At 47.6% G+C, this 27318-nt stretch overlaps 1 protein-coding gene across 5 annotated transcripts in view; it reads left to right on the forward strand.

Annotated features, from left to right (window-relative positions):
* WHRN (whirlin) overlaps positions 1 to 27318 on the forward strand; it is a 105383-nt gene that overhangs the window by 1754 nt on the left and 76311 nt on the right. For all 5 annotated transcript variants that reach the window (XM_017530272.2, XM_037739175.1, XM_017530273.2 and 2 more), the window contains exon 2: positions 25169 to 25387. In XM_017530272.2, the coding sequence (XP_017385761.1) occupies positions 25169 to 25387 (219 nt within the window). The remainder of the gene's footprint in view (positions 1 to 25168; positions 25388 to 27318) is intronic.

Below are 27318 nucleotides of genomic sequence, written 5' to 3' on the forward strand. Positions count from 1 at the left end.
GAAAGAAAGTTTTGTTAGCTCTTACGTGGCCTGAGGAGGCCGTTTGTGTGATCCACAGCGCTCTGGCTTGACCCCGCTGTTTGTGGACCGGGCTGTGTATCCTGGAACAAGTCACTTGCCCTCTCAGGACCCCTTGTTCTCCACTTGGAAGATGGTGCCACTGGACCAGATAATTGCTCCCTAACCTTTTTGAAAATGAGATTCCTGCCTGAATGTCAAAAATAAATTCTCCAGCCCCTGAGATTATTTGTCCTCTCTGCGGTCTGTTAATTGAGAAAAATAACCTCATCACAAGCTTCCAGGGATTTAATCATGCTTTTTAAAGGAGTGTTTGTGCTCGCAGATCTCACAGCCCAGGGCTACTGAAAACCAGTTGGAGTATGATGGGTAGTGTTGGGTCCAGGGTGGATTTCAGGATCCCTTGAAGGCATTTTCCCCCCTTTCCTCTTCCCCCACCTCCTTTATGTGCAAGAAGTAAAGAGTTTGGGGAAAAGGGATAATAACACATGCTCTGCTTCTGTAGAGAAGTGCTTCTCAGGGGTTGGATTGGCCTGTAAACCCCCTACTCCCCCCGCAGTGCAGGTGTTTTGAACTCCTGCTGAGGGCCTGCTGGCTACTGGGGAGCTCCTAGGCAGCACAGGCCACGGTTACATCCTCCTGAGTGTCGTTCAGTGACCTGTCTCCAGGTGAGTCTTGAGCTGGCGCTCTGGCTGTGCACCTGATGTTGGCTTCCCTCATTTGCTTCCCAGCCCATCAACCCCTTGAGGCTTTCGGAAACTTCCTTGCAGCTTCTGGAAAAAGGCCGATCGGTTTATACTGCTCCAGGGTGCAGTGGGTGAAGCTCATTGTGAGTTTCCATGCAACAATTCCTCTTCCCTCCTGTCAGCCTTTTCCCTTTGTTTAGCATTCCATGTATGTATGAAGAAGTAGTCCATTAGCCTTGGCCCAAAAAGATCTGGAGTTCCCAGATGATAAATGTATGCACTAAAGATACTTGATGCAAATGGTCATTTATAAATGTGGATTCAATTTAAGTGGCAATTTAAAAAGACTTGGGTAACTTAACAGTCGCAGGGTATAAGGTGATAGGCTTTAGAAAGGCTGTAAGTTACCTTGGGCACTCAAAACACAGACTGTCCCTTCAATTTGCACCCCTGACTCAGCCGTGCCATAAGGGTCAAGCTGCTTGGCTGTGAGTTTCAGTTTACCAGCAGTGCTCCCCGCCTGCCACCCCTGCCTCCACCCCTCCACCACTTCGTTGATCCGGCTCCAGATCTTCTCTCTGAACCTCCCTCAACAATACCATGGTGCTGTTAAACTGTGGCTCAGAGCAGCACTGGCCTTTAGCTCGTTTATTTACTCTTGCTGCTTCCAGAGTAAAACCGAAACTCTCCATGTGATAGTTTTTGAAGCCTGAGAATGAGCCCATGCTGGCAAGGGAGAGGTCGATAGGAGCAGAGCTGTCCTTGAAGTGTGGGAGCCTGTGGCGCAGGAGGCTGTGCGAGCCCAGCGGCTCTATGTCTGACTGTCATTTTCCCATCAGAGGTGGCTGCATTGGCAAAATGAGCTCTTGCCCCAGGGTCACCCTTCTTCAAGCCGTGATAGGACACATAACCTGCCTGCCATGGACCCCTTTGGACCCTTCAGAAACAACAGGCAACATGGACAGCTGCTTTGTGTTACATTAACACTCCACGGGGAAAGAGGACAGACTTTTCTTTGGTGGGTGGAATTTAAAACGGAGGAGGCGGAACTTAGTCCCTGAGGCCAGGGCACTCCAGGGCACTCCTTGTGTAGTTTCAGGGACAGTTTAAAAGACCGCCTGGAGAACCGTTTGACACATTTCCACAACATTAAGAGCGAAAAGTCCCTTAAGTGAAAGCCAAAAGAGGCCTCAGCTTTTCTACTAGGCAGAGACTGCGCTTAACCAGGATTTCTCTACGGGGATCCGTTATTTGTAAACTGCAGTGCTGCAAGTCACCGTGTCGGGGATTTTATGGTAAAGGTACATTACCGTTAACTGGACTTCAGACTTTATTCAAATTTCGCCAGTTTTTCTGCCTACATCCTTATTTTGTTCTAAGATACCACACTGCATTTAGTAGATGTGTTTTTAATCTTAACAATCTTTGTTTTCCTGCGATGGAAGGTGGGATGAGGGGGAGGAGATCTTCTGGGCTTCCCAAACGGAGAGATTGAGAGAGAGTGAGTGAGTGAGTGTGTGTTAAAAATTAAATTTTTAGGAATCAAGTTACCTAAAAGTTTATGAAAAGGGAGTGTTGCAGCTTTTAAAGAGTGGGTCGAGCAAAGTTTTTTCCCCTTCTCTTTCTGATAAATCAAGCATCCATTATTACCTGAAGCAGTTCAGTGAGGATTTGATCCTATATCCATTGGGGCCTCCATCCCTCTCTTGAAACCCATTTGTGAAATCAGCAGTGACAGGCCCAGATAAGGCAAACCCATTTACTATTTGAAATTATGTTGAAATGTTTGATTTTTGAAAAAAAAAAATCGGTATCTTGAATGAACAGGAGCCAGACTCATAATAATAAAAAAGTAGATCTTTCAAAGGTTTTCAGCCAGACGTGCTTGATAAGTTGGTCAAAGAGTCCACAGACCAGGGATACTGCCTTGGGCCCTGCAGCACACTTGCTGTGTGACCTTGGGCAAGTCACTGACCGTCTCTGTATTCCAGGACCCATGGGCCAGGAGCTGTCCAAATCCCTTCCAGCTTAGATGTGATTTGCTTGGTATGTGCTACACAGAGGCATTTAGAATGTCTAATCTGATGTTTTCTTGTTCTTTTGAAATTGCTTTCATTTAAGGCAGAATCAGGAAAGTTGGCTAAGGATTGGGAGATGAGAATCTTGGCACTCTTGTGTGGCAGCCTACTAAATCAGGAAATTGATGGGTTATACACCATACTGACGAGAGCTTGACTGCTGTCTCTTGACCCATGAACACCAACCCTAGTGCTATTCCAGAGCAAATGAGGAAACAATAGGATTCTGGCACAAATAGTGCTGCCCTGGGAGCATTCAAAATCAAATTCACTTGCTCACTTGCTTTCTGAATCCCCTGGTTGTGTGGGTAGCAGAACACAGGGTATCCAGGTACTGCTGGGATATGCGTATGTGTGTGTGTTTTATCTCAATAAAAAATAAATAGCTTCCTTATGGCCTCAGCACCCCCATGGGCAAATTCAAGGAGCATATTAGAATTTGAAATATTCCAGAAGTTAAAAAATGTTGCTGGTACTTTAATTAGAATGATCACACCCTCCCTCCCTTTGCATAATAGCCTGAAAAGAATCTGTCCATATTAATAAAAGACATTATATTTGGTCCAGTACGTTCTGAACGACACAATTGTCCTTTTTCCATTGTGCACGGTTAGCTGAAGCCATTACAAATTATTACCACTTCCAACTCCGTGTCTGAAATGTCGGTTCTCCCCCTGGTCTCATTCCTGTGTTCCAATTTGGAAACCATGGCACCATGGCGTGCACAGACTTTCCCCTGGCCCTGCTTTCACTCTTGGGTCCTGTGAGTCCTGCCAGCAGTGACATGTGGAATAGCTCACTTATTAATAAGCCCATTATTGAGTAGATTCGCGGCCGCTGCATATCCAGAGTGTGATGCAGTACATTGAGAGACTCTGTTTCTTGTGTATTTAGCTGGCTCAAGCTGACACTCAAGGTTTTAGAAAATGATGATGCCTAGGTAGGACTAAATCCTTTTTCATCTGTTTAAATCAAAAAAGCATTTTGTAGGGTGGAAGAGAATGCCCTTTAAAAATAAAAAAGAATCAGTGTTTTTATAGAAGACTCTTTCCTCCTGACTTGAAGCTGGACATGAAAGAGATAGAGAACCACACCAGCACTAGTGTCTTGTTTTCCTGTCATTTCCCTCTGCTGATAAACCCAGCGTTGTTTATTACTTGCCATTGATTCATCATTTGGATGGAGCTGCAAAGATAAGTGTGATCCTTTAACCCTTCCCCCTGCACCAACCAATGGGATTGTGTGTGTGCCTGCTGTCAGCCGCACCCGCAGTACACAGCCGGCCTGCACCTGTGAGTAGCTGCAGCCCCTCGCTCGTGTGCCTGTCTGCTCAAGCTCGAAGCACATGTATAGTCTCCTCAGAGTCATAATCCCCCCTCCATCCTGCACAGGGCTTTGCACTGAAGCAGGCGTTCTTAGGAGATTAGGCTCCAACTGGTGATTTCTAGCAAGGCTCTTTTATGACCTGGAAGAGAAGCTTTGAGTTTACACTTCTCAGGGACCCCAGAGTAATCCTCAGCCAGGACCAGAGAATCTGATTTGAAAGAATGACCTTAAATGGCTGGGGGTAGCTGGAGGCTGAAATGCAGATCTTTCAAAACTGACCTTTTTTCTTTTTTAAACTCCTGAGGAAGAATCTGATATTAACTCTTAACTCACACAGACTTCTAATTGTGCCCCAAGGTAGGGGTGATTTTTAAGATTTTTGTGCTGCTAACATTGGCCTTTTACTTTTAAAGCCTGGCAAGCGGAAAGGGTGCCGAGAATAGGAATCAAATGCTCTCTCCATTCTTTTTCCGTGCGTTCCTGGTGTCAGCTGCAGGAAGCAGCACCATGGGGCCAGTGCACTTGTGGTTATTTATTTATTTTTCAATAGACTGTCTTTTTTAGAGCGGTTTTAGGTTCACAGCAAAATTGAGCAGAAGATACAGAGATTTCCCAAATGCTAGACACATGCTAGCCTCCCCCATTATCAACAATTGATGATCCTGCATTGACACATCATTGTCACCTAAAGTATGTCATTTACGTTGCACTTGCACTGTAACCTTGCTTTAGTGGAAGCCTGTTGGGAACAGGGGAGACTGCCATTAATGAGTACCTACTATGTGCTGGGTGCTCTGTCCTTCCTCTTCCCTTTCCTCTTCCCCAGGGGAGGCAGGCAGGTAAGAAGGGTCATGCTCAAGGACATGGAACTGGGGAGCTCAAGGTCCGCATTGGAATTGGGAACCCTCCCTGCTGGAACCCAGCCCAAAGGTTTTGTAGTCAGTCTCCTGGAAGAGAACACCAGCCAGTCCCCCTACTAGAAAGCATGGCAGATGTCACATGTTGTGTTTGACATTTGGAGGCCTTTTAACCACCCCGAGGCTGGGCACGGTGGCTCACGCCTGTAATCCCAGCACTTTGGGAGGCCAAGGCGGGCAGATCACAAGGTCAAAAGTTCGAGACCAGCCTGACCAACATGGTGAAACCCTGTCTCTATTAAAAATACAAAAATTAGCTGGACGTGGTGGCCTACACCTGTAATCCCAGCACTTTGGGAGGCCAAGGTGGGCGGATCATGAGGTCAAGAGATCGTGACCATCCTGACCAACATGGTGAAACCCTGTCTCTACTAAAAAAAATACAAAAATTAGCCAGGCAGGGTGGCATGTGCCTGTAGTCCCAGCTACTTGGGAGGCTGAGGTGGAAGAATCACTTGAACTGGGAGGCAGAGGTTGCAGTGAGCAGAGATTGTGCCACTGCACTCCAGCCTGGTGTCAGAGTGAGATTCTATCTCAAAAAAACAAGAAAGAAAGAAAGAAAAAGAACCACCCAGAAACTTCTCTTTACTAGGTGAAGGAGTCTGAGACTTACATATCAAGGGAGAGTGGTGTATTTCAGCCTGTTCCATCATCGGGTAGAGCCATGCGACCACACATTCTCTGAGCAGTGCTTACCACACACGGGCCTGTGGCTGCTACTTGGACATCAGAGATGAACAGGACGTGACCTCTGTCCTTGGGGTATATAGACCCATCCGTGGCCACAGGTCACCCAGCATTTAAAGCGCAATGACGTTCTCATGCTTCTGCATCCCTGCCACCCTCTGTGAGGTAGCACCCCACCTGCCCACTCCTCTATCCTTTGACCTGGCTTTAATTGCCTGCAGCCCATTTGTCTCTACTAAAAGGACATTTCTTTATGTCTGTTTATGGTCTGCCTCCCCCATTACAGGTTTGCTTCAGGATAACCAAGATTTGACCTGCCTTGCTCATTCACATATCCCCAGCTCTTGGCACACAGTAGGTGCTTTAATAAGTAAATGAATATTTGCCAAATAAATGGAATGATCTTGCTCCTAATCCAGCATTAGTGAGTTCAGAATTCCCCAGCTTCTGAGAGGGAGATCTGAAGGAAGTCGGCGTGGTGTGTGGCAACGTTGTGGGTGCTAGATAAAAACATTGAAAAAAGCCACAGACTGCAGTATTTGCGTTACCACCACGCTGTGTGGCCATGGGCAGTTCACATGACATCTCTGAACCTCAGTCTCTGGAGCTGTGAAATGGGCATAGCTACCTCCCACCTGCCTCCTTCCTGGGTGGCTGTGGGGGTCAAATGACTACTAGATGTGACTACATTTAGAACTGTCTGCTATTTGAGTGTAAGGCCTTTAAAAAAAAAAAAAGTGGTCTGTGCCTGGATACTCAGTGGCTTTTCTCATCCCCTGAAGCCCAGATCCACGGTACAAAACCCTTTCAGCTGGTTCATTTGTCACTTTGCTCTTAATTTTCAAACCACATCCCCAGAAGTGGGTTATTTCAGCAGCCTGATTGTGTCGGTGATTCCAAAATAGAATCATTTATGCATTCTGAAGCAATCAATGAACCAATTTTGGGTGAGATATATCTTCTGGCTTTTGGGTCTCTTTCTTTCTTTCTTTTGAAAAAACAAAAACCGTTCAGGTTTCTAGAAGCCCAGCATTTTGGGTGAAGGCCAAGTTTCCAGTAGCCGCATGTATTCTTAAAAGCTGCTTTATTCTCTGGATATGCATAAATGGATTTATTTTTTCTTCCTTTTTTAATCCCAGCACCTTTGCTTCCTTCCCCAATTGAGAATTTGTGTTCCTTTTGCTAAACTGGCTGTGGCTTTGCTTCAGTTAGCAACCAATTTCATCGTGATTTTTTCTCTCTACCTGAGTTTCCTAATATTAGCATCCTCTCAACTTTGAATGCAAAGCAAATATATCAGCCTTCCACAAACAAGTCCCCAAATGTCCTCTTTCCTGGATTCTAAAGCTGTAGGCTGCAGGGAAGTACAGAGTAAAATGGTATTTAAAAAAAAAAAAAAAGATGTTCGCAAATACCCAGGTGTTGGAGCCTTAGAAGTGTAATTTACAATGTTAGCTTGCTTAAGAATTAACAAGCTCCCCAGGCAAGCCTTAATCATGCTAAGGTTTGGGAAGCACTGTCTTCCTTTAGGATTCCTCTACCCCCAACACTGTTTCTGCCCATAAATACTTGACCAGAGAGGTGGACCCTTCTTGTCCCTGTCCTTAACTATTTTGTAGCAAGATTCCACTTCTGCAAGGTCAGCTGATATACTGGAAAATCTGAGTAAGGGAGGTATGTACCCAAGAGGTTAGAGATGGATTTTGGAGATGGACCTGGGTTCATCTGACAGTGTAACTTGGTTGTGACCTTGGGCAGGTCCCTTTACCTTTCTGTTACTCAGATGTCCCACCACCAGACCTGGCTCATAGTCCTCACAAACAGGTCATTGTTGATGTCGAACATCAAAAGTCTGGAAAACCTGGCAGTGGAGGTCCCCCTGCAAGCATTGTAATGAAAAATGGTATGGACTGCATTCACTTATCTTTGAAAGTCTTCTGTTATGCCTACTTAGTTTTTTTTTTGTTTGGTTGGATTTTTTTTTAGGCACTATTGGAAGAAAATACTGAACTCAGGGCCCTTGTGATCCACTGTAGCTGTTTGAATTGCAGAGTCATTTACTAAATGTAGTCAATATCCCCACGTAGACAGAGTTTCTTTTAAAATGTAATTGCTCCTGTTTGGCTTTTGGCATTGGCATTTTTGCTTTATGGCAGTAATAAAGCCCAGTGGTTGAATAGAACTGTGTCCCCCTCCCCCCACCATCCCTTCTGATTATCTGTGGGTGGCACACCAGACAGTTGCATGACCCAGAGTGTGACAGCTTGTCCTCTGGATCAGCTGCATCCGTAACTTTGTTCCCCAGCAGCCTTCCCTGATGGCCTCCCCAGGGGCCCTGATGAGGAAGGAAAGGAGGTGGCTGTTTTTAGAGCCCATTAAAGCAATTAATGCAGGTGAAATTGGTGATTTGATAACATGGGCTTCTGCACTTAAAAAAAAAAAACCCTGTAATTTATTTGAACTACATCTGAAAAGGTATTCTAAGTCTCATTAAGAGGTTTCTGATTAAGAAAAGAAACGTGATCCAGCTTTCAGAAACTAACCTCCCACGTAGATTGGAAAACTTCAGAAGTCAGGGAGGAGATTTTCCTTCTGCCACATCCATTCTTCTCCTGTCCCTACACGGAGGGGTGGCATCCTTTGTAGTGTTTGGACCTAGTGTACCCTTTTCCTTTTCTTCGTCTGTCTCCTTCTGCCCCCTCCTCTTTCTCTTTAGGAAGCCAGACATTTCTCCCAAATTTTCCCCGACTCTCTTGAGCCCTCCTCCCTGCAGGTCCTTCCTATCCTGAGATTTTTCAGTCTACTTCAAAGGTCAACATACATGTACAGCTCTCCCGCAGATTCTTCTTTCTCCAAATGTCTGCATCTCCTCCCATCCTCCAGCCTTGTCTCTGCACAGGGTCTGTGCCTCCTTTTAGTGTGTTCATCTATCTTTTAATTGCTTTCTCATGGTACCTTCTCTCATCCTTAAACTCATGGACAGTTCCCAAGTTAGTAGCCTTCGCCTTCTCTTCTTCCCCACTTTCTCCTACCTGAGTGTTGTACCAGCCCCAGAGAGGCTGGACTCTCCAGGCTTTACTTCTGTCCCGCATTTTGCAGACCACACCTCTCTTCCCCATCATCACCATCGACACCGGCACTGCCCAACTGTAGCAGCCTCCTGAGCGGCCTTTCTGTCTCCTGTCTTGCTCATCAGCCCCCTGGTCTGATGTCCATCCTGGTGACAAGGCGCACTCTCTAACTATGTATATCATCAAACTGAGCCCCGCCTACAACCCTGCTCTTGAGCTGGGAGCCTGCAGGGCAGAGGCCAAGCTCCTCAACCCGGTGTTTGGGCTGCCCATGCTCTGATCTTTACCTGCAGGCAGCCCTGTTCCCCAAGTTGTGTCTACTCTTGGCCAAGCAAGCAACATACTCCCCTCTGAAGCGGGCTTTGACTCTGCACCTGTTAACACCCACTGATCCTGTCAGGTACAGCCTCAGTGCACTCTCTCCAGAGGACCTGCCTGCTCACCTCGCCGCTGTCCCCACCCCCAGGAGCCTGCTCTTCCCTCCTGAACCACCCGCAGTGTCGTGGCCTGTCTCACTTCTCTCATGACACAGATAATGCATTTCTTGGTGTTTTCTTTTCTTCGTGGCTCATTGTATGATAATAACCTTACATAGAGGGCTTAGCGTGAGCCAGGCACTGTCCTCAGTGTGTGTATAAACTCAAACCTCGTGACAACCCTGTGAAGCGCAAGGTAGGTATCATTTTTATCACTTTGTTTTCCAAAATTGCCAAGAGTTTGTCACTTGCCAGTCATCACAAAGGTGGAAAGGGACAGAGCCAGGATTTACACCTAGGTTTTGTAGACTTGAGGGAGTGCGTCTTTGCCCCAACAGCAAAGAGAAGGGATGCCCCACCGTGCTCTAGTCTGAGGTCCGAAGCCCTAGGTTTCCAAGCCTGGCTCTGCCACTTTGTGGCTGTGGGGCCTTGAACCAGCTTCCCAACCTCTCTGATTCTCAGATTCCTCTTCAGTGAAATTGTGATGGGAATAATAGTAAAATAGCAGACAAGTTACTTAACCTTCTCTGTTCAAGTTTCCTCGTCTCTAAAATAAGGATACTGATGGTTGTGCAGATAATGTATTAAAGCCCTGGGTGTATCTGTTGGTCTGAACGTTTGATGGTAGTTTTCCACGTTCAAACTGCTGTGTTGGGATCTGTTTCCTACCGGACGCTGCTGCTCTTCCTGACACTGTAGAAGGTACAAAACAGATAACACACAAGATGCTTACAGTACTTAGCGCACTAAAAAATATCACCACCATTGGGAATCTTCTGTGACATCACAAGCTCTGTGTGGGTTTCACCTAAATCCCCCACTGACATCTCACATACCCGCCTGGAAGAAGACACTGAGCATTGGAAGAGGAGGTGACCCATCACAGGCACACAGTCAGAGGTGGCAGGACCAGAATTTGAACACAGGTATTCTGGTCTCCAGAATTGCCTGCTCATTGTCAGGGCTCTTGGCGGCTTCTAACAGAGAAGCACAGCATACGGCCCAGCCTGGTGCTGGCAAGAGCAGTTCAGTAAATGTCCATTTCCTCCCTGAGTTCTTTCCTTGTGGAAATGGCTTTGCAGCTATTTGATAAGAAAACCTAGGCCGCGGCCGCCCTGTTCTCTCCTGGGCATGCCGTATGCATTTTGTTGACTAGACTTCAGGAACAGAGGTGGCGTTGGGCACTTCTTCCTTTTTATTTTTCTTCTTTTTCCTCTCTCTTATCTCTCTCGCCATGCCCTGACCTTTGTCAGGTTTTTATTTTGTGCGTTGTCTGTGGAAATTCCCTGATAGAAAACTGTAACCTCATTGTAACCCCCATTAGAATAAACTGGTGACTTGTGAAATTATCTCATTGAATGGTGGAGTCTCTGAATTCGTCTACACTGCCAGATCAGCACACTTCAAGGATGAGAGCAGGGTCTCTCTCCTGGGCCTCATGTAAAATGCTTATGGTCATCAATGCTGCTGTCACAGACTGGGCAAGTTAAAAGGGGCATTTTGTTTGGTCATAGGAAACTTGTGGAATAGAGGAATTTGTCTAGGTTCTTAAAATGTGTTTCCTTCCCCTTCTTCTTTTTTTTAAAGAGATAGGGTCTTATTCTGGTGGCCAGGCTGGAGTGCAGTGCCGTGATAATTGCTGCAGCTTTGAACTCCTGGGCTCAACTGGTCTGCTTGCCTCAGCCTCCCAAGTAGCTGGGACTACAGGTGTGCGCCACCACATCTGGCTAATTTTATTTATTTTTGGTAGAGATGAGGTCTCACTGTGTTGCCCAGGCTGGTCTCAAACTCCTGGGCCCAAGTAATTCTCCTACCTCGGCCTCTCAAAACACTGGGATTACAGGTGTAAGCCACTGTGCCCACCCTCTTTAATTACCTAACATATATGTACTCACTTGTTTTTCTTTTTCTGAGACAGGGCCTTGCTCTGTCACCCAGGCTGGTGTGCTTGGGTGCCATCCTGGCTCACTGCCTCAACTTTCCAGGGACTACAGGCTCATACCACCATGCCCAGCGTGGGGTGTGTGTGTGTGTGTGTGTGTGTGTGTGTGTGTGTGCGTGTGTATATATATATTGTGTGTGTGTGTGTGTGTGTGTATATGTGTGTGTATGTGTGTGTGTGTGTATGTGTGTGTGTATGTGTCTGTGTGTATTTTTCTTTTGTAGAGATGGGGTTTCACCGTGTTGCCCAGGCTGGTCTCGAGCTCTTGGGCTCAAGCAATCCACCCATCTCTGACCCATCTCTGCCACCCAAAGTGCTGGGACTGCAGGTTCAGCCACCACACTGGGCCTGGACTTAATTTTTAGAACTTGAAAACCTCAGAAAAACACCAAAGAAAACCTCCCCAAATCAGTAATAATTGTACCCACTCACTTACCCAGAAATAATCACTGTTGACAGTTAGAGGACCCTGTGTGTCTGCGTGTGCATTTACATTGGGAACTCTCCTCCAAGCTGCCATTCTGAGCGTCAATATCTAGCCTACTTGTTACACCAAGCGATGTATCATGACTGTGTTCCCACCTTGATAAATGTTTCTACAGTGTGATTTTTAATGATTGCATAATATAGCACAGTGAAGAGGTCCATGATTTATTTAACTAATTTCTTCTTGTTAGACAGTTTGTTTTTTAATATTATCCATATTGCTGCTTTGAACATCCTTGCACATTAATCTTTAAGCACATTTCTAGTAATTCCTTGGGCTGTCTTTCTAGAGGTGGCATTGGCTCGGGGGAGAGGCATCATTTTAAAGCTTCTGATTAACTGTTGCCAAACTGCTCCTGGGAAGGAATTTGTTTTTTCTATTTCCTCCCACCAGCGTTTAACAGTACTTGATGTTCTTCATTTTTCTCCAGCCATGCCAACACTGGGTATTAGATTTCTTTTCCATTTTTGCCAATCTGATAGACAAAAAGGTATCCAGTTTTAATTTACATAACTAAAATAGTGAAGTTAAACTCCGTTTTGTTTTTCAAATTACAAAGCTATTTTTTTTTTTTTTTTTGAGATGGGAGTCTTGCTCTGTCACCCAGGTTGGAGTGCAGTGGCATGATCTCAGCTCACTGCAACCTCTACCTCCCTGGTTCAAGTGATTCTTCTGCCTCGGCCTCCTAAGCTGGGATTACAGGTGCGCGCCACCATGCATAGCTAATTTTTTGTATTTTTTGTAGAGGCAGGGTTTTGCCATGTTGGTTGGCCAGGCTGGTCTTGAACTCCTGACCTCAGGTGATCCACCAACCTCGGCCTCCCAAAGTGTTGGGATTACAGGCGTCAGCCACTGTGCCCGGCCAAAAGCTGCCTTTAGTATTTTGGGGTAGGCCCCACAGGAATAAAAAAACACTGGGTAGGGGTAACCCTGTCACCCCTGAGAGTGACCCAGGGGGAGAGAGGCCACCTGAGGGGAAGGAAGTCCAAAAGGGACCCGCCGTAGACTCAGGGCAAAGGAAGCCATCAGGGCTGGGACCTGTGGGCCCCGCAGGAGGAGACGTGGGTGTGGTGGGACTGGCTCCAGGCACTCAGACGAAGGGCAAGAGGGTTGGACACGAAGCACAAAGCTGCTTGGGTTCCTGCTGCATCATCTCCAAGTCCCTCTGCTTGCAGGCAGCAGCAGAAAGCCCATCATCTGGGTGCTTTCCTTTACCCAAGGCATGCTCTGCTTTTTCATACTCTTCTGGTGGGTTCCCTTTCTAGTTACCACAGGTCATGGTGATGGCAGCGTCTCTGACCTGCCTCCATTGCATCCCCTCATTCTGTCCCACGTTGCAGTGAAGTTAAACTCTTTTACATGTTTATTGTTTGTGTGTGTGCTCATGTATTTACACGTATATATTTCATGCATAACTGATTGATATCCTATCACAAGAGTTTTATATTTCAGTATCATCAAATCTATCGTTATTTTCCAGACATCAGCTGAGAAGGTTTTTAGGAATTAGTTGATTCATCCACCTTGAATTCAGATTTTTCACCTGAGGTTGAATTAAATTGGAAGGCCATCACCTTTTCAACTGAGAATTGTCAGAAAGTGATGAGGGACGGGGATATCAAGAGTCTGGGAGGAGGCTAAATCCCATCAGCGTATCTACTCGTGGACTGAGAAAATGATAGGGACATAAACAGATATTCCTGATGGATCTCTGCTTTGGACATGGATTCCAGACAGCAAAATCCTCCACTGCAAATCCCTCAGGGGTCATCTTGAGTGAATATATATATGACTCTTGAGAATCTTGATCTTCCTTAAAGAAAAAAAAGAATAAATAGACAAAACTTAAAAGAACATTTATAAAGCAATTTACTTAAATTATAAGAGACTGAAAGCCAGGCTTTGAGGATAATTGAAGAATTGCATTAAAAAGGAATCAATATATTTCTGGAATCTGTCCTCTCCTCATCTTATGAGTTGTTTTGCAAAGGGGTGGACAGTCTATCTGTCACTTTCTTGTGGATTTCTTGTAGCATTATCCCCAAGGTCAGGATTTTATCCCTCTCTTTGAAGGTTTATGTTTTTTCTTTTCACACAGCCTTAACTCACCAAGACATTTAGAAGCAATGACAGAGGAGAGCAGGGACTTTAAAATGTCAGGTCTTTCTTCCAGCCTCTGAGATCCTGGCATCCCCAGCATGGGAGCAAAGGTATCCTGCATTCTCACACTGAACCCTTGGAGAAGGTCAAACTCTTCAAGAAAAGAGGGTGGAAGGAATGAACAGTTGGTTTTTATATCTTTTTTAAAAAAACTTTTTCTTTAAATGTTCTTCTTTCCTTAAATACTCTCCTATCCAGCCGTTGGTTTTTAAAAACCTGCTTCGTGAGGCCCAAATTAAAGGCATATTTAAATAGCATTAAAGAAAACCAGAAAAGGGGAGCAGACACCCACGTTCCCATTCTCCTAACTGGACATCATGCATTTCTCTGCCATCTCCCGTGGCCTTTATCCCTGTGCATTCACATTTCCTCAATTGTCAAATCACCTGCTTCCTTGCATTGCTGTTTTGACGTTTGTTGTCATTCGGTTTCATGATCCTTATGTGGAGCTGCATTTCGGGGCTGGGACTTGGATGGTTTCACACCATTGGTCTGTGGTCCACTGGATTTACCCTGGGATGCAGCAGCTAAAGGAAGTGAGGTAGCTGCACAGAGCCAAAGCAGATGGGCCACGTTGTGGCATGGCTGTGTCGCAGGTCGTGGCCCCTGGTGAGCACACAGATGTTGAGGATGCTACTGGGAAGCTATAGTTCTTCGAGAAACACTAAATTCTTACCACACCACTGCCCAGTTATATCATCATTCCTAAATAGTATAATACTTTTTGGACTTTTGTTTAAGAAAATGTTTACAAATGACATGTGTTCTTAGACCACACTAGTAGCTGCCGAGCCTTTCTATAGAGTGGAGGGAGGTAGGAGGAGAAAGCAGAATGATTGCCCAGGCATCTGTAAAAAGGATCTCCATTGCCAGTTGCATAGAGGAGGTGTCTAATTCTAGAAATGTGCTTAGATTTTAGTGTTTATTCACTCACTTGGCAATGGTTTTATTGAGTATCTACCATGTGAATGGTGTAGTTTAACACCCATTTAAAACTCTACATGTTATTTTATTTGCTAATATGTTTATGATTGGGATTCTTTAGTCAAAAGTAGTTGAGTGAGTTAATCTGAAAAGCACTTCATTTAAAAAGTAGAGGAATCAGAAGTGATCTTGGAAGGTGCCTTTGATGGGAACAGTATTTAATACTGAAATTGAATTCTGAGCCCTCGAGCAACCAAGAGAAATTATTGGATTATTTCCATTTTACTAGAGAAATCATCGGTAACTTCAGGAGAGGTAAACTTCTTTATTGGTGTTCAATTGCAAGAGGAAAGCATCCTTGCATTTCTTCACTGTCTCTTTCCGTGGAGTCTCTCACCATCTACTGTGTTTTCTAGTTTTTGGTACATCTGTGATCAAGCCAGAACAGTTTCTCACCTTCCTGGTCAACTGAGAGGGGTGTAGATAATAAAATAATCATTTGCATAAGTAAGTATGTTGAGATGTGTACTTTCAGGGACAGAGCATCACGTGCAAAGGCCTGAAGTGGAAAAGAGCTTGGAGTACTTGATCCTGTAAGAAAACTCAGGTGGCAGGGCAGGAGATGAGGCTGGCCAGGCATCTGGGCCAGCCATACAGGCCTGAGATGCACTGTGGGGAGTTTTATAGCAGAAGCAATGAGGAGAGTTTGGAGAAGGCAACGGCCAGAGTCCACTTATATTTTATAAGCATCCTCTGGCTGCTCTGCAGTGACTGGGATGAGAGAGGAGGCTGGGAAGCTGCTGCAGTTAGTGGTCCCTGTAAGAGGTAATTAACACAGATAAAAACAGTACAGATGGAAGGAGCTTGGAAGACAGAGTGCTAATTAGGGTTTTACTTTCTCATGACATTAAAATATGCTACTGGGGCAGAGTCCGCATCACCAGTTTCTGTCCTCCCTCAAAGCAGGGCTAAATGGGAAGGGACTTTCCAGTCCATGTGGCTGGACCCAGCACCTGCTCGGGGTTCAAGACTCTAACAGACTTTCTCTTGTTTGCATCCTCTAAGGCCCATGTCCTCTTTAAAAACCCTCCCATCTGTCTTAGGCCAAGATGTGGGATTGGCCTGGTGTTATCCGAACCCTCTTAAACTGCTGGGGAGAGGGCCATGGAGACAAGCAGAGAGAGGGTCATGAATATGGAAAGATCAGGATCTAGAGCCAAGCCCTGCCTTTCATCCTCTTTGTGACCATGCATAGGCCCTTCACCACCTAGAATCTTTCCTCCTCTGTGCAGTGGGAAGAATAAAACGTGGCATCATTGCTGTAATTTTGCTGTTACTAATGCCAACCCCTATTTGCCGGGCACCTCCTGTGCACCCTGCCCAGTGCAAGATGCTTTGTGCACATCTTCTCCTTGGTCCTCATTCAGTTTGCATGACAGCTCTATGAGCAGAGGCGTTATGGCCCCTTTTAATAGGTGGGAACACTGAGGCCAGAGAGGTTAAGTAACTTGTCTAAAGTCTCATTAAGCTAGGAAGGGGTTGAACACTGTTTGAGCATGGCTTTCTAGCAACTGTGCCTTCCACTGGGAAACCCTTTGAAGGGGTCCACACCCTAAGACACTACCAGGTTACCCTTTTCATTTCAGTGCTTTGCAGTGCTTTAAGGCCCAAGATTTAGTCCCTAGATGATTGGAAGACAGAGCCAAGATTTGCCTAAACTGGAAGCTTTTTGGAGCCTGTGGAAGAAAGCACGAAGGAGGGTGGATCTCTGCACCAGAGTGGTCACTGCCTTGGGAGAAGGACGTTGCGAAGCCTCCACCCAGCCCCATCCACTTTGTCAGGGGAATTCAGGGCCTCTGTGGGCCCAGAGGGCGTAGTGCTTCCCCCTGCAGGTAGATAGAGGAACTACAAAAAGGATAGAGGCATGCCCCAGGGGACACCCTGGCCAAGAAGCATGATTGTCCGTGAATAAAGACACACTGCCTATGGCTTCAGGAATTCCATTTTTCTCTAGTCTAGGGAATAGTCTTAGATGCATGTGTGCTCCAAGATGGCACATACAAGGATGTTCATCGCAGGTGATGGTGCTAGCAAAAAACGAGAAGCAGCCTAACTGTCCACTGATAGGAGAGTGAGTTCAGTGGTGGTGAGTCCCTTCCAGGGAATGAGTTGTAGTGTGGGAAGAGATCAGCTTCATGTCATTGAACTGACAAGAAAAGATCTTCAGAGTACATTTTTAGCAGGAAAAAAGATGGCGCAGAAAATGTTGAGTTGCGAGTTGATTTATGTAATCAGATGATAAGCTGGTGTATGTATACAGACATGTTTATGAAGTACAAGAGCAAGTCAGGAAGGGTGGACACCACCATGCATCAGTGGTTACCATGGTGGTGGGTGGAGACTTCCACTCTGGGTACTGGGTTCTCTCCAGGAATAATACCTCACTTTTTTGTATCTCTTACCTATGTTCCAGTTGCTAAACATTTTTTTTTTTTTTTTTTTTTTTTGAGACAGAGTTTCACTCTGTCATCCAGGCTGGAGTGCAGTGGTACAATCTCGGCTCACTGTAACCTCTGCCTCCCGGATTCAAGTGATTCTCCTGCCTCAGCCTCCCAAGTAGCTGGGATTACAAGTGCCTGCCACCATGCTCAGCTAATTTTTGTAGTTTTTAGTAGAGACGGGGTTTCACCATGTTGGCTGGCTGGTCCTGAACTTCTGACCTCAGGTGATCCACCTGCCTCGGCCTCCCAAAGTGCTGTGATTACAGGCGTAAGCCACGGCGCCCAGCTGCTAAAACATTAACTAATTTATTCATCAGAACTACCCTGTAGATAATACCTTTGTTAGCTCATGTTTTTGTTTTTGTTTTTTTTTCCTGGGAATCTGGGGACACAGATTGCTTAAGTAACTTGCCCAAGTTTACTGTTGGCAGGTGGCAGAGCTAGGATGGAATTCCTGCAGCCTGACTGCAGGGCTGTGGCTCTTAACCATACTTTCTTCGCTTGTCTCTCCACATTCCATGTGTATCTAAGGTGTTTATGGTCACATTAAGGTGGAGAAGTGTGGTCTGCCTGACTACTGGTCTGAAAGGGAACTGCTCTTTCTGTGCCCTAATCTGAACAGATTCCTGGGGGCTATCTGGCATATAGAAAGCTCATTCAATATCTTGTTCAATGAATGAATGAATGGATGATTGGCTAAACAAATGAAGAGGAGCAGGGAGAGGTTCTAAAGGAAACAGAACATGTAATGTGCCTCAAGGACCTTGTCTTGTAAAGATAAGATCACGAATGTGACTCAGAGCCTGTGGTATAGATGGCAGCACAATCACAGAAGTGCGCTGGATGCTCCTGGAGGACGGAGTCAGCCACAATCTGGGAAGCCTCCCTGGAGGTCGCGGGAAAGGAGCTGAGTGTTGAAGGCAGAGCAGATATGAGGAAATGTGGATTATAGAAGGATGTTCATTAAAAAGAGGATAGTTGGGGGACACATGTATTTGTGTCCATATAGATTCAAGGTTTAGAGAATTTCTGGGGCTTCTGTTTGGGAAAAGGAGCTCAGAAAGGGAATTAGCATGCATTTAGTACCTACTGTGTACCAGGTACTGTATAAGCAGTTTACAGTGTCTTAAATCCTCACAACCATTGCTTTTATTTTATTATTGAGACAGAATCTTGCCGTGTTGCCCAGGCTGGAGTGCAGTGGCTCGATCATAGCTCACTGTAGTCTCGAACTCTTGGGCTCAAGCAAACTTCCCACCTCAGCCTCCTAAGTAGCTAGGACTACAGGTGTACAACATTATGCCTGTGTACTTCAATTTGTTTTGCAGAGGTAAGGTTTCACCATGTTGCCCAGGCTGTTCTTGAACTCCTGGCCTCAAATCATCCTCCTGCCTCTGTCCTACAAAGTGCTGTGTTTGCAGGCGTGAGCTGCCGTGCCCAGGCAACTGTTGCTTTTTAAATGTAGAAACAGGCACAGTGGATTTAGGTAATTTGCTCAGTGTCACGCAGCAAGTCATCTGCAGAGCCAACCCCTGAACACACAAAGCCCCAGCTAGGCAAGGTGGGGCTGGGAAGAGCAGGCATGCATCATTTTTTCCTCCCTTCTGGGTCACTAACCTGGGTCTTAGACCAGTTCTCCTTCCTGTTGTTCAGTCTCTGTTTCCAAAAAGAGAAGACCTTGGCCTTTGAGGTCTGCACCCTGAAATAAGCTGGGTGACTCACCATTATATGTCCTCACTTGAGACTTTTCTGGAACACCTCAGCACAGCGATCTGACAGTCTGATGACCTTGAGTCCACCCCATGCTTGCCTTTGAACACAGGAGCGTATGTGTGTCTGCCGTGTTAACACATCCATTAGTCCCCTACACCGTGACCCTCTCCAGTCTGTTTCTCACTCCTCTGCTAAGCAGAGAATCATGTCAGCCTGGCCTATGATTTTGGGGTTTCAGAGTTGTCTCCAAAGAGCTGAGTGAAGCATATTTGCCTCCTGAGAGCATTAGTCCAAGTAGCAAGTTATTAAGTTTGAAGACATACACATATAATTTATGTTTCCATAATCATAACATTCTGCTGGAATAGTCATCTGGTGATGGATAGTATCTTAGTCATGCCATCTGCTGGGTCAGATCCAGATTTCTCTGTGATCTGAGTTGGAATGCCCCAGGGTCAAGCTTCACCAGTAAACGTGATAATGAGCATGGGAACACAGCACTGTGATGACCATTCCAGCAGGCGGTGGGCTCCCCCCGGGTCTTGCAATTTTTTGTTTCAGCCGTAGCTCATTGAATTCTTCAGTGACGGGCATTGTGCTAATAGGGCTCCCCTACATAAAGAGAAAGGAGAATGATGGGCTTCATTTTGCAGGAGAGAAAACAGATGAACAGAGACGTTTGGCAACTTGTGTGAGATGGCACAGCTAATAGGCCATTGATTCAGGAAGACTGGTGGATCCTGCAGAACTGTCATGGCAGGAAAGGGGTGTGGTTGATGGAGAGTCACCAATGTGCCGATGGATGTGTTGGATGTGACTTACTACCTACAGGCAGCTTCCACAGCCATGGCCTCGTCACAGGGGCAGCCCTCTGGCCTTCAAGTCCTTTCAGAGGTCTCCTGCTGCTGCTGATAGTGCGGAGTTGGATGTGCATCCTTCCGTAACTGAGATGCTTCAATTGTCCTTCTGATGTTTTCTTAAACTCTGTGGAACCTCAGAGCCCCTGGGCTCTGGCTCTGGTTCCGTGACCTGGTAGCACCACCAGCCAGCACAGTTCAAGTGCTCACTCCTGGGATGGGCGAAGCTGAGGACAGTTTTCCAGGCCCAGAAGTCAGGTGCCCACTAGGCCCAACCCTCAGCCTGCCTGGCGTCTATCCCTGGGTGTCCCAGAGCCTCTGATCTCTCTACTCTAATGACCTGTGACCACCGCGAAAGCAAATATAGTCTTTCCTTCTATTCTAAATCCAGCCCTGAACCAGAAAGACATAGAAGTCTAACTTGGAACAGGATCTTAGCAAACAGGCAAGACCAAGGCCTAGCAAGGGGAGAAGCAACCCTAGTAACCACCAGCAAGCTGGTGGCACGACAGGGACCTGCTGGGTCTCTGTCTCACAGGCTCAAGCTCTGCTGGCTCAGGCTACTTGCTCTTGTAGGCTGCTCCGGTGAGGGAAGTAAAACGATGGTCTCGTGCACCTAACCATGGGTGAGGACCTTGCACCCCCTCGGGTGGCCTGAGCCTCAGGGATCAAGGTAGCAATGGTGGGTGAGTTTGAAAGGCTGGCAGAGTGGCTACAGGGAGAAGGCATTACCAGCTTCGTTTAGGAAATAACTCTCCTGTTTAATGATGCCCTTTAAATAAGCAAGCAATGGTTTGTAGAAATGGAGACAAGAAGACAGTAGGAGCAGAGACCGTCCCTCTCCCCTTCCCTGCCTGACCCACACACACTTCAGTGGCATTAAGCAGCGATGGGTGGAGCTGCTCCTGCAGGATTCTCATGGCCACTGCACCAAAACCATATCCCCAGAGCCTGCATAGATGTTGACAATCTGTCTCAGGAATCTTGTTTATCAGTTTTGCCAGAAACATGAAAAAGCAGCAGAGGATGGTGATATTCTTGCTGTCCAAGACCCGTAAAAATCCCATGTTTATTCCCAAAGAATAATTATCAGAGATAGAGAAATGGTCTACGCTTGAGTGGCTGTCCGAGTTTCTAATCCCCATCCCTGTAATGGGGAAACTGAGGCAGAGAGGGGAAGGAGGCACAGGGCTGGCCTCCTGCGTCCTGGGCCGTGCCTCTTGTACTCCTGTACCTTATGTGCCCCTTCCCTTCTTAGGGCTTCAGGGTCCCCTTCTGTAAAATATTGGGGACAGGCAGCACGTGGGAGACTCAGTGTCTCGGCCCAGGCCCTCTCCAGTGCTAGCTCTCCATGGTGTTCTCATCAAGGGCATTAACCTCCTCCCGGTTCTCAAGGTTGCTGCTGGCCTATTTATAGAACTGACCAAGAGGATTCTAATGTTGCCGGCGGTAAAGAATACAAATGATGCTCTGCGCATTGTTCTTTATTCTTTCCTTCACTTTTTTTTTTTTTAAAACTCCTTGGTCAACGTTTTTCTACCGCATGGTTTCCCATCTCCATGCAGACGTTCTGGGGGAGCGGGGAGTGGGCTCTGCCATTTGCTGAGCTCCTACTGTGTGGCCAGGAAGGCTCTGAACTTCATGCACCTCGTCTCATTTAGCCCACGCTGCCCTGGGAGGTGGGCATTGTCCTTCTCCCCAGTTCACACAGGCCGCTTTGCAAGGGGAAGCAGCTGGCCCAAGGACTCTCCACCGGCAAGCCGTGGAAGTGTGGCTGGAATCCCGTTTTCTCTGTCTCCACGATCCATATGTGGTTTTCCATTTGCACCCTTCTGTTCCTGACCCGAGCATACCCTTCCAGACTAGATGTGGGTGCAGGAGAATGCCTGTGGATGTTAATTGTTTCTTTTGAGGGTGATATGTACTTTCTTAACCAATCAGGTAGTCTCTTTTCAGGACCTACTGTGTGCTGGATGGTACTTTTATCTCTTACCAGGCTGTGAGCATCATTGAGGACCTACTGTACACCAGACGATGCCTTGTACCTCACCAGGCATGTGTTGTGAAGACCTCCTATGGACTTGGCTATGCTTTGTTCTTCACCACACACAAGTGTCATAGGACCTACCGTGTGTAGGACAATGCTATGCCCCTCACCAGGCTCAAGTGTCATAAGGACCTACTATGTGTCAGGCAATGCCTTGTCTCACCAGGTGTGTGTCATGAAAACCTATTGTGTACCAGGCAATGCCTTGTCTCTCATGAGGCTTAAGTGTCCTGAGGACCTACAGTGTGCCAGGTGATGCCTTGTCCCTCCCCAGGCATACGTGTCATGAGGGCCTGATGTGTGCTGGGTGATGCCTTGTTTCTCACCAGGCTGCAAACTGTCATGAGGATAGGCCCAATTTGTTTCCTCTAGGCTTGGCACACAGTTGGTGCTGGGTCAGCCCTTGTTGAATGAAAGCTGTGGTGTAGTCCTGAAGAGGAGCAGAGAAGGCAGGCCAGTGGAACAGCACTGGAACAGAGACCTGTGCCCTCATGGAAGAGGGAGCAGTGGGCAGAGAGGAGAGGAAGAGGAAAGAGGGGTCAGGAAGATGGCCACGGAGGATGTGGCGGCCTCAGAGGCTTCTGCCGACGTCTCCTGTGCCCTGAGCCACTTTCCGCTTTGCTCTGGGAGAAGCCACTTGGTCTCAGGCTTTCTCCATCCCGCATCTTCACCTTAGCAGGGACGTGATTTTCCCGAGTGTTCTGCCAGGGGAGCCCTGGGGAATGCTAAAAGAGTACTGTAAATCTTACCCCACTCATCTTTGCAAAAATCTTTTCTAAAAGCAGAATTTTGGAGAGACGCCATCTTCTCATGATCCCTCCACTGGCGACTGGCATTTAGCTGTGGAGCTGAGGACCTGGGTGCCCCCTGGCTCGCCCTTCTCTGCTGAGAGAGACTCAAATGTCAGAGAGTTGCCTCTTCCCGCAGGCCTTGCCTGGCCAGAGCCCCCTCCTGTCTTTGAAAGCTCAGCCCAGGGTCTGGTTTGTCTACTGAGAGTGTTGGGGAGTCGGTAGAGCTGTATGTGCAAATCGGGGCAAGCTTGGGGGACACAGAGAGCTAAGTGTCCACTCCCCTTCTTAGGCATATCATATATTTCTCCAATATTGAAAGCAATGTGACCTCCTTGTGGAACATTTGGAAAATATTGAGAAACAGGAAGAGCAAAATAATAATCATCCGTAATCCTCTCACCAGAGAGCAGCACTGCCAGCATCTCGGCACATTATTCTTAGCTTTGTTTCATTTTGTTTTTCCAGTATGATTTTTCTCTTAACATAACTGACTTCATACTGTAAGGCATGATTTATGGCCTTTTAACCCCACTTAACAGTAAAATATATCACATTTCCATGGCATTACAACCTTTGTAAATATGATTTCAATGGCAGCATAAAATTTCAGTATGTGTGAATCCATCATTTATTCAAACAGCCAGATGGTGCTGCCATAACAAAATACCATAGCCTGGGTGGCTTTAGCAAGGCGCCTTTGTCCTCAGGTTCTGGTGAGGGCTCACTTTCAGACTTGAAAACTTCCATCTTCTCATTGTGTCCCAAATGGAAGAGAGACCAGAACTCTCTCCCTCTTCCTGCAAAGCCACTGATCCCGTCATGAGGTTCCCACCCTCACGGCCTCATCTAACTCCAGTTCCCCTGCAAGGCCTCATCTCCAAAGTACCGTCACATTGAGGGTAGGGCTTTGGTGTACGGATCTGGAGGGAAACCGTTCAGTCCCTGACACAGGCTGTGTTGATTAATCCTAGTGCTTAGTGACTGTCCGTTTGGGTAAATGTCTTCATCTCAGCTGCAGGTGCCTTGTGGTAAAGCAATATAGCAGACCTCAGCTTCCACCCCAGGCTGTAGAGTTTGGGCTTGCCCCTCCACACAGTGGTTCCATCTGAAGACCGGGAAATGTACAATAAAGGTGTTGTCCACACTCAGAATTAGTTGCTATGAAAAAGAAACTTTTTTTTTGGTTTGTTTTTTTGAGATGAAGCCTCACTCTGTCACCCAGGCTGGAGTGCAGTGGTGCAATCTCAGCTCACTGCAACCTCCGCCTCCAGGGTTCCAGTGATTCTCCTGCCTCAGCCTCCCAAGTAGCTGGGATTACAGGTGCCCACCACCATGCCCAGCTAATTTTTATATTTTTAGTAGAGGTAGGGTTTTGCCATGTCGGCCAGGCTGTTCTGGAACTCCTGGCCTCAGGTGATCTGCCTGCCTCGGCCTCCCAGAGTGCTGGGATTGTAAGTGTGAGCCACTGCACTCGGCTGAGAAAGGAACTTCTTACTCACTGTGTGGGCAGGCAGTTTCCTTCCGTTTCTTCATCTGACGAACAAGATCCCCCTTTCCCTCTGTAATCCCCCTCCCCCATTGGATTTCATTAGGATTTCATGAAATCATGCCTATCAGGTGCAGTGCAGTGCGGCTGACACATACAGGCCCTTTATAAATGTCAAGCGATAGCTATAACCATTGTTTTTATCTGTCGACTCTCCGGCCTGGTATTTCATCAGGGTCCCCAGGACCACACCCGGGCTCAGTGATTCTCTGGGAAGGCTAGCAGCGTTCAGCATATGATTGTACCTGTGGCTCGGGTTTATTACAGCCAAAGGATAGTGAGCAGAGTGAGCAGGAGGGAAAGGTGTGTTGGGCCAAGTACAGAGGAGACCAGGCACAGGCTTCCACGGGTCCCCTCCCTGTGAGTTCCACAGTACATGCTCATTCCTCCACTGCCCAGTGGTGACAGAGGTGTGGAATGTTGTCTGTGAGGGGAGGTCATTAGAGAGCACCCATGGTTTTTATTGGGGGCTGGTGACATAGACCCTGTCTGCTCGGACCTACCTTCCAGACTCCCAGGGGGAAAGCGGCTTGAGCATAAACCACACCGTTTATAGGCAGTCTAAGCACATGAACCACATTTCTCAGTTAGGGAATGGTGGGGACACTCGAAATCCAAGGTCCCAGACGCCAGCCCAAGGCCGGCCCTGCACACGAGCCTGCCTGAGGATAGCCGTCTCAGGCCCGCGACGCAAACCCCTCTACAGAGGTATCCTAAGGGATCCTATTTCTTGTATTTGGACCACTCCAGGATAGGGGTGGGACAGATGCTCTTGTTTTCATGGGACAAAACTGAGGGCTAGAGAAGGAAAGGCACTTAGGGGCTGTCCTCTTCTTCCACATGGGGCTCCTGAGAAAAACCAAGGCCTGGATCAGGGGAGGGTGTTTCTCAACAGCCCCAGCACCTGCCTTCCTCTAACCTGTGTGTCCCTCTCTCCCCAGGCTCTGAAGGGCTCCAAGAAGCTGGTGCTGTCTGTGTACTCAGCAGGGCGCATCCCCGGGGGCTACGTCACCAACCACATCTATACCTGGGTGGACCCACAGGGCCGCTGCATCTCCCCGCCCTCGGGCCTGCCCCAGTCCCATGGCGGCACCCTGAGGCAGCAGGAGGGTGACCGGAGGAGCACCCTGCACCTCCTGCAAGGTGGGGATGAGAAAAAGGTGAGTGGGGCAGGAAAAGGAGGCCCCTTCATTCCAAACCCAGAGCAGCAAAGCTGGCTGGAGGCGCCAGGAAGAAGCTGGTTCTCTGTCCAGGCTGCCTTCCTGTGCGTCTGTACTGAAGGGTGGTGGTTTTGCTTTTCTTTTCTTTTTGACCTATGTGGTATCTGTTAGGATACAGGCTAAGCTGCCACAATAAAAGAGCTCAGATGCTGTGATTTCTTTATGTATTGGTTTATTTATTTATTTTGAGACAGAGTCTCACTCTCTTGCCCAGGCTGGAGTGCAGTCGCGCAGTCTTGGCTCACTGCAACCTCTGCTGCCAGGCACAAGTGATTCTTGTGCCTCAGCCTCCTGAGTAACTGGGATTACAGGCCTGCAGCACCATGCCTGACCAAATACTGTGATTTAAATGAGAGGGGTTTTTTTTCTTTCTCCGTCATGTAACCGAATAGAGGGACACTGTCATCTAGGGGACAGTTTTGCTCCAGGACTTATACTGGGACCCAGATTCCCTCCATCTTCCATCCCCCAGGATGTTGCCTGTTCTTGTGGTTGAAGCTGGGCCACATCAAGTCCCTATTCTAGCTCCCTGGAAAGGGGAGGAGGGGCATCTCTTTAAATTCAAGATCACCCAACTTCCCACTGGCCCAGGCCCAGGTGCATGGCCACACGTGGCTGCCAGGATTGTGGTCAGGATTGCTGTTCCACAGGGAATCTTGTGCAGTGTAGATCTTGGGGTAAGGAACAGAAACCAGCCCTGGCCATTTCACAGAGCAGGGATGTACTGGAAGGAGGGGGCCTGTCCCAGAATTGAAGCTGAGAATCTCAGGGTGCAGCCTGTAAGAGGAGGATGTCCACAATTCCGTTCTCAGTGTCCTTCCCCTGAAGATTCCCAACAAGGGAGCACCTCACGGGCTGGCAGGGATGTCTGGGGACTTTGATTGATAGGACCACCAAGACTGTAGCCGGTGGGGGAGGGGTGGTTGCTCAAAGCACCATGGAGTGTTCTAACTTGCAGAAGGGAGCAAGGACACCAATGGATGTCCCCGGTGGAGCCCCTTCTCCCCCAGACCTGCACTGTTTCTTGAAACACAAGAAGACTGGATTGTTCCCCGATGTCTGACCCTTCTCTCTGCGTGCTGTTTGCATTCGCCCCTTGGTTACTCCTGGAACCAAGAATGTAGCTGCTGCAGGCGGCTCCCTGGCATGTAGGACCTTGACACTGACGGCCGGGAGGCCTCATGGCTTGGGCTCCCAGCCAAGTGCCTTCCCTCTGGAGACTCTTTCTCAGCTCTCCTTTTCCTGCCGATAAGACCGTAACATTTATTTAATGTGTTTCGTGTTCTTTGCTCAAACGTCAATATGCAGGACGCCGCAGACATCACAGCAGCTTCTACTGGAGGCGAGCGGCAGTGAGTGGCTCGTTGGTATGCAATGCGGCAGCCCGGACCGCGTCAAGGTTGCCAGGGCTGGGTGGGCTCGTACGCCCTCCCCACCAGGGAACGTGTTCTCTGGCAATCTTGAGAGAATGCTGCCAGTGGGACTGAGTCACGTTCAAGGGCAGCCGTCTAGTGTTGGGCACCGACCTTGCTTTACCTTTTTTGGTCGTTTTCCTGTACAGGGCATGGGGTGAATTGAGCTTATCATTGATAGAGCTTGTGTGCCCAGCCCTGTGCTCACAGCGTCTTCCTGAGTCCCCCTCAAAGCCACCTCGATGGGGGTAGGTGTTGTCATCCCCATTTTACAGATGAGGAACCTGAGGCTCAGCACTGTGGCCACCACGACCCAGCCAGCAAGTCTCCCAGTATTTACTGAGCACCTGGGTGCCTGGCGATGTTCTGGGAGGTGAGAATGAAGCAGTGAACCAGAGCGCTGAGGCCCTGCTCTGGGGAAGCGTCCAGAGAGTTTGGAGGTGGTGGGAAGCGTGAGAC

This window comes from Cebus imitator, unplaced genomic scaffold (assembly GCF_001604975.1).
Source record: "Cebus imitator isolate Cc_AM_T3 unplaced genomic scaffold, Cebus_imitator-1.0 Scaffold64, whole genome shotgun sequence".
Taxonomy (NCBI): domain Eukaryota; kingdom Metazoa; phylum Chordata; class Mammalia; order Primates; family Cebidae; genus Cebus; species Cebus imitator.